The following is a 12508-nucleotide window of genomic DNA, read 5'->3' as shown; positions in this document are numbered from 1 at the left end:
CCTATTCTATAATCCCAATGTATAGAGTCGGTCTTCTTAGACTATTTCCAGCATCAAATCTTAATCAGTAAATGTTCAGTTAGGAGAAAGAGGAAGGTCTAGGGATACTAAAGAATAAAAGAGTTTCAAAATATAGTCTGTGCTTCAGGAAAAGTTGTCCCAGAGAAGGAACAACTATGAAGGTAGGGCTACCTGCTTAAAGTTGAGATCTAGACCTTGCTGGATAGAGTAGACTATAGCACATTGCATAGTGGAGAATTTTCAGGGTCCTTTTGGGTCAGAGTCTATTCAGAGGTAGCTTGCTGAGGAAGTGAGGAGGAAGCTGTGGACAGGGTTGTCAATTCAGCAAGCCTACAACTGAGGTGATTCTAACAACATACTTTGGAGATGATTAGACTTAGTATCTGTTAGGGTTTGGATGTGAAGTGTCTTTTAAAAGCTCTTGCATGAGACAATGCAAGAAGGTTTAGAGGAGAAATAGTTGAATTGTGAGAGCCTTAACCCAATTATTGAATTAATTCCCTTATGGGTTTTAACTGAGTGGTACCTGAAGGCAGGTAGTGTATGGCTGGAGGAGGTGGGTCACTGGAGGTGTGCCTTTAGGTCTATATTTGTGTATCTGGTGAGTGGAGTCTCACTCTGCTTTCTGATCATCATGGGAGCTGCTTCCTTCTACAATACTCTTCCACCACGATGTTCTGCCTCACCTTGAGCACCAAGAAATGGAGCCAGCCTCCATTTCTGAAACCTCTGAATCCATGAGCCCCCAAATAAACTTTTCTTCCTCTCAAATTTTCTTGTCAGGTCTTTTAGTCACAGCAGCAAAAAAGCTGACCACAACAGTATCTGACATGTATGTCATTTATAGTTGTGTTAAAGAGCAAGAAATAAAGCAGGCAACTAGAGAAACCAATCCTTCTGCAGTGTCCCTGCATCTCCCCCTAGTGACAAATTTTTTTACCATTGTCATGCAATCTAAAAATAGAGACTCCATTATTGAACCAGAATCACAATGAATCCTATTGTTATTCATAATTCAAATGGACAAATAAAATATTTTTTTTAATTACAAAGATAATAATATAGTAATTAAGAACACTAAAAGATGTTGTTTTTAAAAGAATTCCTAGAGTGAAACAACTGCTTGGTAAATGAAAATTTTATTATGAAAAAATCCATTTCATTATTTTATACATTTAACTAAATGACAAAAAAGTTAAGAAGCCCCTATTGAGGTGATTTAATTTAAAGTAAAAATATGTAAGCAGCATATCATTGAGAAAATGCTTGTTTCTCCATAATGAGTAAACAATTGGGGTGAATATAAAAAAATGGTGAAAATGAAGACAGAATTAGACAGGCCCTCAATATATAGATAGGTAAATCAAGTCAGGTCAGATAAAGGAGGCCAATTTGATTGAGTTGAGTTCTGCAGTTGGAGACTGCCCCCTGAGGGATTGAAATGCCTTCAGAGCCCTTCCTCCATCCTATCAAAATAACCTGTCCTTGTTCAACCTGGTGCTAAGGTAACCTGTCCCCGGAATTGCCCCTCCCTACAGGGAGTTATAAAGTTTTTAATTAATGTGTCATGAGCTGCTCCATCCTGCCCTTCCCCCTTTAGTTCACCTGATTCCCATCTTTTTACCATACAGGGCCTAGTCACCTATGCAGGAAGGAGAAAGATAAGGTGGAAGAGGGCAGAGGCCAAAGGAAGCCTAAGACATATAAAAAGGCAGAACACCTCACATCTTGGGATACCAGGATACCACCTATGACCCTCTTCTCCCTCCCAGGAGAAGACTATGTTACCCCTTTTTAAATAAACCCTGCTTTATATGCTCGCCTGAGTATGTTTATCTGATGTTCAAAGTTCAATATGTGAGGGAGCCAAACTCATCACTGATAACTGGCAGTATCAGAAATACTACAAAAAAGCAATGTGGCCACAAAGTAAAATGGGATCTCTTATCATTAAGAAGCTGACACAATTGATTTATGAGTGTTAATTTTTTATATACTGTTGATGAATTAGTTGAAAGAGAAATTAAGAAAACTATCCTATTCACAATAGCCTCAAAAAAAATGTTTAGGAATCAACCTAACAAAAGAGGTGAGAGATATTTACAATGAAAACCAGAGAACAGAAAGAAATTGAAATTATCTTAGAGGATGGAAAGGTCTCCCATGGTTTTGGATAGAAGAATTAATATTTTCAAAATGGCCATACTACCAAAAGTGCTATACATATTTAATGTAATTACTATTAAAATCCCAGTGATGTTCTTCATAAAAATAGAAAAAGCAGTCATAAAATTTATTTGGAAAAATAAGAGGCCCAGAATAGCCAAAGTAATCCTTAGTGAAAAAAGTGAAGCAGGAGGCATCACAATACTAGTCTCTTAAAGTTACAATATAGAGTTATAGTAACAAAAACAGCATGGCATTTGCACAAAAACAGATGTAAAGCCCAATGGAACAGAATAGAAGACACAGAGACACACCCATAAATACAGTTATCTAGTTTTACACAAAGGTGCCATAAACATAGATTGGACAAAAGATAGCCCCTTATACAAATGGTACTGAGAAAACTGGAAACCCATATGTAATCGGATAAAATTGAATCCCTACTTCTCCACCTGCACAAAACTCAACTGAAAGTGGTTCAAGGACCTATGCATTAAACCAGAGACTCTATGTCTAATAGAAGAAAATGTACGCCCAAATATCCATCCCATCAGTTCCTCTTGTTGAGGAACTGACTTCCTCAACAAGACCCCTAAAGTGCAAAAAGTAAAATAAAAAATCAATAAATGAGATGGATTGAAATTAGGAATCTATTTCTCAGCAAAAAAATATAATCAAGAATGTGAAGAGGGGCTGAGATTGTGGCTCAGAGATAGAGCACTCGCTTAGTATGTGCTGGGTTTGATCCTCAGCATCATATAAAAATAAAATAAAGATATTGTGTCTACTTATAACTAAAAAGTAAATATTTAAAAAACACAAAAAGAATGTGGAGAACCTACAGAATAGACGAAAATCTTTGCCACTTATACCTCAGATAGAACATTAATCTCCAGCATTTACAAAGAACTAAAAAAAACTAACACTAATACACACATATACACACAAACAAAACAAACAAACAAAAAAACCCAAATAACCCATTCAATAAGTGGGCAGAGCAACTGAACAGTCTTTTCACAGAAAAAGAAATACAATCAACCAACAAATATATTGTAAGAATATTCAACTTTTCTAGCAATTAGAGAAATGCAAATCAAAACTACACTGAGATTCCATGTAACTCCAGTCAGAATGGCAGTTATCAAGAATACGAGTAACAACAAATGTTCGTGAGGATGGAGGAAAAGGAAAGTTTGGTACATACTGCTTTCCAGAGTTGTCGTACCAATCTGGGACCGCAGATTGGTACAACACTCTGGAAAGCAGTATGGAGATTCCTCAGAAAACTTGTAATGGAACCACCATTTGACCCAGTTATACCACTCTTCAGTATCTACCCAATGGACTTAAAATCAGCATCCTATAGTGTCTCAGCCACATCAATGTTTATAGTAGATCAATTCACAGCCTAGGTGCTCTAAAACAGATCAATGGATAAAGAAAATGTATATACAATTGAATATTAGCCATAAACAAGAAAGAAATTGTGGCATTTGCTTGTATATAGATGGAACTGGAGACTATCATGCTAAGAGAAATAATCCAGTCCTATAAAACAAAGGCTGAGTTTGTAAACTTTTGGTTAACAAAGACGACAGCAGAGGAGAGTAGGCACCCTTTTGTCTGCCATCCTTCGGTCTGTCTGCACCTTCAAAAAATAAATAAATAAAAAATAAAACAAAGGCTGAATATTCTCTGATATACAGATGCTAATACACAATAATGGGGATAGAGGAAAGGGAAGAATAGAAGTTCATTGGATTAGACAAAAATGAATGAAGGGAAGGGAGGGGGAGCAGTATTAACAAGACAAGTAGTAAAACTCAGACATAAGTTTCCTATGTTTGTATATGAATACACAAACAATGAAACTCCACATCATGTACAACCACAAGAATTACATCTTAATTAGAATGTTATACTCCATGTATGTATAATATATTAACTTGCACTCTACTGTCATATATATCTAAAAAGAATAAACAAATTAAAAAGCTGACACATCATTATCCAATGAGTAGAACAAGTGGAAACACCACTCCATTTGAAAATAATCATTTTCATCATTTATATTCAAACTATTGCAGTAAAGAAACTATTGCCAGGAGTGCATGAAAAGGATGTCATGGATATGGTTAGTTTTTTAAATTATTATTAAAATACTTAACACATTATGAAATTGCATACAAAGATTTGATTGGAATAATGTCAATACTTAAAAGTAATGGCTGAATTTAGGATAAATCATACCCAGCATTTCAAATAAAAATAGGTATTGTAAATTTGCTGATCTATTCTCCAGTGAAAATTATTCATCAAATACTTAAAAAGTAATTAATGTATTTGTATATAAGTGTGATTGATATTTGGCTAACTGAAACATAACTACTTTGTAAAAATAAACCATGCCATACAGATAAATTCTGATACATGCTTGAGATATTTTTACTTATTTTATTCTGGGAAAAATTATATAAATCATATATTAAAATTTTATGTTTATAAAACTTGATGGTAATTTTTTCATCTTTATAATGATATTCTAAAGAATGTTGTGAAGGTTAGAACCTATTTTGAAGATTAATAATGTGTACCACTTTCTGATTACTTTGTAAGACCAACTGTTTGTAATCGGACAGTATGCTAACTTACCAAGTAAATGTTAGAACAGCTTTTTATAAGTTAGTGACTGATATTTAAAAGAATACATAATTTTCTACATGTATCTAAGGATGAACTTTTTATGTCAATGAATATGTTTTTTAGGAAAAGAAAATCAAGGATGTAATAGAAAACATGAGGAAGAGATATAAAAATCAAAATTATTATCACAGAAATCAGAGAGAATGAGTTTCAGAAAGTGGTCAATAGTGTGAAGTTGTATAGTTGATTTATTAAGATAACCATGGACAAAATGCTTCAGAACTGGTAATTAGGAAGTGAGAGGTAATGAGAGTAGTGTCAGTCAACAGATGGGTGGCAGAAAGGGAAGCAGCTACAGCTAACCCTCCTGACTCCTATTCCTAGCATGTGTCCAGATTCTGGTATCTTGGTTTATTTTTCATTCTGTGAATATGCCTTATGTGTTTAGGCATTCATTCTTCAAACTTTATTCATGCTATTCAGTTTATGAAGCTGTGCCACACATTTTCTATCTATTGGAATTTTATTAATACCTCAAGAATCATAGGAAATGCTACTTTCTGATAATGTCTTCCCTTAGTCCTTGAAGTCCTAATTAATGTTCCCATATATCTTGCTTGATATTTTATATTTTAAGAAAAATATAATTTTATTTTTAAATTTATTTTGAATTCATATATAAAACATAAAAAACATACATGTTACTGGGGTAAATGTCACTTTAAAATACATGCATATACTGTATAATGCTTAAATCAGATTAAACACATCTACCTCTCAGGAAGTTATCATTTCTATGTGATGAAAGCTTTCAAAATCCTTTCTACTAGCCTTTGAAATATACAGAATTGTTATCCAGAGTCGTCAACTGTGAAGTAGCACATCAAAACTCCTTGTTCCTTGCTGTGCCTCATTGCCCATTGATCAACATTACCCCATCCCTGTTCCACTCCTATAAGTATGTATCGTTGCTTTCTATATAATGGTGTAAGTCATTTTACCATGTAGATTGGGAACTCCATAAAGGAAGAAATATTCAACTATGCAAAATCTTCTTCAATCCCACTCCTGCCAGTTTACACAATATCTGATTCAATGGCTTGCCTGTTTTATGTTTCATTTTATTTAGTTGAAATCTCCACAAGAAATCCTATTTGCATTATTGAGAGTCTATTGTTTTCTGGAAATCTAGATGTTTGCTTTGAGTAAAGCCAAAAAGAAAATAAATCTATTTGAGAATAAATAAAACTTGACCATGTAGATCAACTAAAGAATCAAATGAATCCTGATTCAGATCTCTTTGTATCAGAAGGACTGCAATTATTCTTACAGATTAGAAATCTGAGAATAAATTCATGGTGTGAATTAGAATTCACATTAAGATTGAATGGATTGGGGCTGGGGATGTGGCTCAAGCAGTAGCGCGCTTGTCTGGCATGCTCGGGGCACTGGGTTGGATCCTCAGCACCACATAAAAATAAAAATAAAAATTAAGATGTTGTGTCCACCGAAAACTTAATATTAAAAAAAATTCTCTCTCTTAAAAAAAAAAGATTGAATGGATTTAGATAGAGGAATAGTCACAGAGAGCATTTCAGATAAGAATAGAATCTGAGTAAATATCAAGGATTGAAATCTAGTACATCAAGTGCTAGAGGAGTGATGAGGAGTTCCCAGAGATGGGTTCAGAAAGAAGAACTGGAGAAAACAAAGTAATAGGTGATGGCAAACCCCATCTATGGAGTCCTTGGAATCCAAGATAAAGAATAGAGAATTCGATTATAGGATAATAAGCAATCAGCAACACTTGTGTTGTGAAAAAGCATATCCACAGTAGAGAAAGGATGGAGACAGGAGATCAATAAAAATGGCATCATTGATGGTGATGGTTTCAGAGTACAGAAAATGTGTGTGTGTGTGTGTGTGTGCTTTTTTTTTTTTTTCATTTTGACAATATTTTAGATAAATTTTTAGTTTCTTCCTGGTTATATTATGTTCCATAAGTGAAACTAAAGAAATACAATATCAGACAATTTATCTATAGGATTTAGTCAGATTCATTGTAGAAAGTAAAATAAAGGAATTCAACAGAGGTTGATCACACCACTTTTGCTTGTTTTCCACAAATCCAAATCTCTCTTAGAATCTCCATTTAACCTTCACTTCAAGTGATTTAAATCAATCTTTTACCTCAATCCATTGTAGTATTCAAGTAAACAACATTGGAGAGAGAGGGAGAGAGGGAGAGAGGTGGGGAGACGGGGTTGGAGGGAGGGGGGGAGAGAGAGAAAAAAATCAAGTGTTTGAAAAACGGAGATGATTCATAAGCCAATTTTAGTGATGGCAATTTGATTTAATCTCAGAATCTCAAAATTCATACTCCCTTAACTTATTTATTTGATTCACTGGTATTGGGGGAACTGTGCCTCTTGGATTAGGAATCTCTATAAGGTCACCCTGGTGTCAGTGCCAAGGAAATCCCCTTAGAATCTATGGACAACTTTAACTTAGCTCTGAGACTAACATCATTATTGTCACTGACCTATGAGAACAGAAGTTATTCTACATTTTCATAATTATTCCCCAATGTTTTAAACACCAAAGATTTTGTTCATAATTTTCCTAATTGCAATATATATATATTCAATGAGCTTGAATAGAATATTTCAATAAACTCAGAATAGGAGGATGGATTTCTAATTATTTATATTATAAATGAGGAGAAATACACATTTCTGTAAAACTCTCCAATATTTTTTAATTGTTTTCAGATTTTGTCCATTTTATTATCTATTTATTTTTCTCTCTCTTTGAATTGAAGACCTATGGAAATAAATAATGAAACTTAGTAAAGGATCATTTTGTCAATTCTGAGTTCAAAGGTATCATAGTTTAATCAGCAAATATACAGGTAAGTATGCCAACAACTCTGTAAAATAATTCTGGGCTATATACTAAATATGATTCATAATTCAGCTGAATGATTATATTTTTCATTGATGAAGAAAAATGCATTTTCACTTACATTTTTTATTTATTTTTTAGTTGTAGTTGGACACAATACCTTTACTTTATTTATTTTTATGTGGTGCTGTGGATCAAACCCTGGCCTGGCACATGCTTGGCAAGCACCCTTCTGCTGAGCCACAACCCTAGCCCCTTCATTTGCATTTTGATAAAATGTCTTCTAAATAAAAATGTAGTTGATTGAAATATAAACCCTTTTTTGAATTCCACATTGTCATTTTCAGTTGATTTACCATTAGGTGTTACTAAAATATTAATTAAAAGCAACATTTTTATAATTTTATAAATAATTTTTAAAATATTGTAATTCTGAGTAATATTTTAAAAGTGTTTATAGGCTTAAAAATAATGTAGAATTAATTTTATTTGTTTGATTATAAGCCATTACTAATAAAACTTTAAAAAAACTTCACTATATTGTGTGAGTAAATAGAAAAACAGCACATAAAATTCATCATAGAAAATAATAAGAAACAGCGAAATATTAGTCAAAATGTGTTTTGTGAACACTATACTTTAATAACTATTGTAGGATCTCTCCAAAAATGTCTATCTGAAGGATGCTAAATCCAAAGACAGCAATTTCTGGAAGAAAGATGATAATGACATTTCTTTAAAACATGAATGCTTCTGTACTTGAAACACTATAATATTATCATCAGCAAACTATAAAATAAATATATAATAAATTTGAATGATCCTTAACATAAATGTGTGGCAGATCAGGAGTAAATAAATGAGTTTTCCAAGTGTAATTAAACATGAAATATTCATGGGATGCAATGAAAATGAAGGCTTTAGTTTCTAGAGATGTTTGAAATGGTGCAAGTCAGGTATATAACATGAACAATATTAAGCACACTTTGGAGACTTTTTCAACAAGTCTCATAATGCTAAATATGCATATCAAACACTTTAAAACTAGACAGAGAAAGCTTTAGGACAAATTGATAAGTAAGAGTAATAATTCCTTCAGAAATCTGTCCTCCAAGATAGGAACAAGATTCTAAATATGTTATAATGAATAAAAAATGATTTTTAACTTACATTTTATATTTTTTTCCCTTTTAAAAATTAAATAGATTTGCTGGGCATGGTGGTACATGCCTGTAATCCCAGTGGTTTCAGTGGCTGAGGGAGGAATAATGCAAGTTTGAACCTAGCCTCTGCTACTAAGTGAGGCCCTAAGCAACTTAGCAAGACCTTGTCTCAAAAATAAAATACAAAACGGGCTGTGATATGGCTCAGTGGTTAGGCATCCCTGGGTTCAATCCCCAGTAGCAAAAATAAATCAATCAATAAATCATTCTTTCTTTAATATATTTCTTAGTGATGTTGTCTAGGAAATATTACCAATATAGAGACTATATTTTTTAATTCACTGTGATTCTGCAGTTTTTTTTTTCTTTTTAGGGGGAGAGAGAGAGAAAGAGAGAGAGAGAGAGAGAGAGAGAGAGATTTTTTTTTTTTTTTTTTAGTTTTCGGTGGACACAACATCTTTATTTTTATGTGGTGCTGAGGATCGAACCCAGTGCCCCACGCATGCCTCACGCTACCGCTTGAGCCACATCCCCAGCACAATTCTGCAGTTTAAAACAGACATTTAGCCATCAAATTTTCAAAAGATCAATTTAATTTTAAAATTTCATACTTACCATAGCATAATATTTAGGACTTTTTTCTTTCTTTTTTATTTTATTGATTCTTTTTAGTTATACTTGACAGTAAAGAAAAATAAAATTGTTTTTACATGAATTATCAAATCCCCATGTATAAATTAAAGGTCAATATATAATTTGCTATTTCCTAAATTAAAAGATAAATTTCTTATAACAACTTCCTCTAGAGAAAGATAAATGCATGATAGTATATAATTAAAGTATGTCATATATAAATACATGAAAATATGTAAAGAAATACATACCAGTGTATTCATCTTTCTTTAGAGAAAGTTACCATAAGAAAATATCTTTTAATTTGGGAAATGGCAAATTATATGTTGGCCTTTAATTTACACATGGGAATTTGATAATTCATGTTGAAACATTTTTCCACAATAGGACCTCACAAAGATATTTTAAGACAATTCCTATGTACACAATCAATGATTGTGAATTCTCTCAAAAGACTGGTCATGGTGTGAGTATGCTACTGATCAGGACACAATGTAGGGTGATTGGAAGAAAAGGTGCTTCCTCTTGATACATATAGTAGTTGGAGCTGCTAAATTAAACACATTCTGCTTATAATCTTTTTTAATTTTTTTTTATATATAGGACAGCAAAATGCATTACAATTCTTATTACACATACAGAGCACAATTTTTCCTATCTCTGGTTGTATACAAGGTATACGCACACCAATTTGTATCTTCATACATGTACTTTGGATAATAATGTCTATCACATTCCACCATTAGAAATCTGTCTGATAGTACAGAGGGATGAGAGGGGAAGGGAGGGGGCATGGAGTTAGAAAATTCATTTCTAACTCCATGCCCCCTCCCTTCTCCTCTCTTCCTCTGTCTTATCTAGAGTTTTTCTATTCCTTCCATGCTCAGCCTCCCTATCCCACTGTGAATCAACCTCCTTATATCACAGAAAACATTCAACATTTGTTTTTTGGGGATTGGCTAACTTCACTTAGCATTATCTTCTCTAATTCCATCCATTTACCAGCAAATCTTACCCAAGTTTCTTTATGATTTCTATCACAGCACAGAAGTCAGGAATGCAGAAGGCAAATCACTCCATAACGACTGGATTAATTCTCATGGGGTTTACAGACCACCCAGACATAAAGGTCCTTCTGTTTGTGGTGTTCTCTGCCATCTATCTGGTCACCATGGTGGGGAATCTAGGGTTGGTGGCCATGATTTACATGGAGCGCCGTCTTCACACACCAATGTACATCTTCCTGGGCAACCTGGCTCTCATGGATTCCTGCTGTTCCTGTGCCATCACTCCCAAGATGTTACAGAACTTCTTTTCTGAGGATAGAAGAATTTCCCTCTATGAATGCATGGCACAGTTTTATTTTCTCTGTCTTGCTGAGACTGCAGACTGCTTTCTTCTGGCAGCAATGGCCTATGACCGCTATGTGGCCATATGCAGTCCCCTCCAGTACCACTCTCTAATGTCAAAGAAACTCTGCATTCAGATTCTATAGGAACCTTCATAGCTAGTAATCTGCATTCTGTGATTCATGTAGGACTTCTGTTAAGGCTAACTTTCTGCAGGTCTCATCAAATTGATCACTTTTTCTGTGATATCCTTCCACTCTATAGACTATCCTGTACTGATCCTTTTATTAATGAACTAATGATATATATTTTTTCAATGCCAATTCAAATCTTTACCATTTCCACTGTTTTGATCTCTTATTTTTGCATTATTATTGCAATTTTCAAAATGAAATCCAAAGAAGGGAGAGGTAGAGCATTTTCTACTTGTGCATCCCACTTTTTCTCAGTCTCAATATTCTACATTTGTCTCCTCATGTATATTCGGCCTTTTGAAGAAGGTGATAAAGATATACCAGTGGCAATCTTTTACACTATCGTAATTCCCTTATTAAACCCTTTTATATATAGTCTGAGAAATAAGGAGGTGAAAAATGTACTAAAAAATATTCTGCAGTCTTATAACATTCTTAAACAAACTTCATCCCCTATAGCTAATTAATTTTTATTTATTAAAATGTTTTCATAAATAATGAACATAGAAAAGGGAAATACTATTTTACATGAAATATCTTTAAGCCAGTAGATTATATTTATTAAAGGCTATATGATAGAATTTCATTATTGTTTGATAAATTTTAATCCATATTAAACAATCTGAGTAAATCAAGGGAAATTCAGTGGTCACTGTTATTACTTACTCGTCTCATGTAATTATGTCATTTTATTGCTACAAGTCTAAAAAATCAAAATAGCATGAAAATTAAATATTTAAAGAGAAAAAGAATCTCCTTTGATTAATATTATCCAGTTAATGGAAGAAAGTTTCTTTCGATTCTATGCACTGTTTGAAACATTTACACTTCCAAAGGCAACAGGTGAGATGATTGTTTTTGGTTTTCAGAAAAATCACATTGCAGACACTTGTAGCTAGTACAGAGGTACTAATTAGAAATTATAAACTAATTGTAGTAGTCTATACTTAAAGTAATGAAGTTTTATTTAGATGTTTCCAAGAATGGAAAAAGAATGGAATGAGAAGAAATAAACATGAATATTTTATTAAATAATTAATAGTGAATTATAGCAAATTAGATAAGATCTAATTTAACCTGAGTATAATTAAGATTGTTTTCATTCCTAAAGGTATCAATCATGTTATACATTTTGCAATATAAAGCAACATACCATTTACACATCAATCAGTTAGTAAAAAACTTTAAAACATTTTAATGAGGATTCTGTTTTATTTTTGACATTAACTAATAGTAATAGGTACCCAAATTATAAGTTTATTAGACATTTTTACCCCTATGAATTGTTTATTCATTTTTCTCTACCTTATGTTTTTAAAAGTTATTTATACCATCAAGTTCAGAGAAAACATTCTAAATTTTTACAAATCTTTGTGGCAAATAATTTCTTTCTGTGTTGAGATTTTTAAAAATTTTTGTAATGTTTAAAACT

At 32.9% G+C, this 12508-nt stretch overlaps 1 protein-coding gene across 1 annotated transcript; it reads left to right on the top strand.

Annotated features, from left to right (window-relative positions):
- Positions 1-10590: 10590 nt before the first annotated feature.
- LOC143408526 (olfactory receptor 5K16) lies at positions 10591-11543 on the top strand. Its single transcript, XM_076868348.2, is given in 2 exon segments — positions 10591-11017; positions 11020-11543. Coding segments are annotated over 2 exon segments (951 nt in total).
- Positions 11544-12508: the final 965 nt, after the last annotated feature.

This window comes from Callospermophilus lateralis, chromosome 10 (assembly GCF_048772815.1).
Source record: "Callospermophilus lateralis isolate mCalLat2 chromosome 10, mCalLat2.hap1, whole genome shotgun sequence".
Lineage (NCBI taxonomy): Eukaryota > Metazoa > Chordata > Mammalia > Rodentia > Sciuridae > Callospermophilus > Callospermophilus lateralis.
This window is presented reverse-complemented; position numbering and strand designations above follow the sequence as displayed.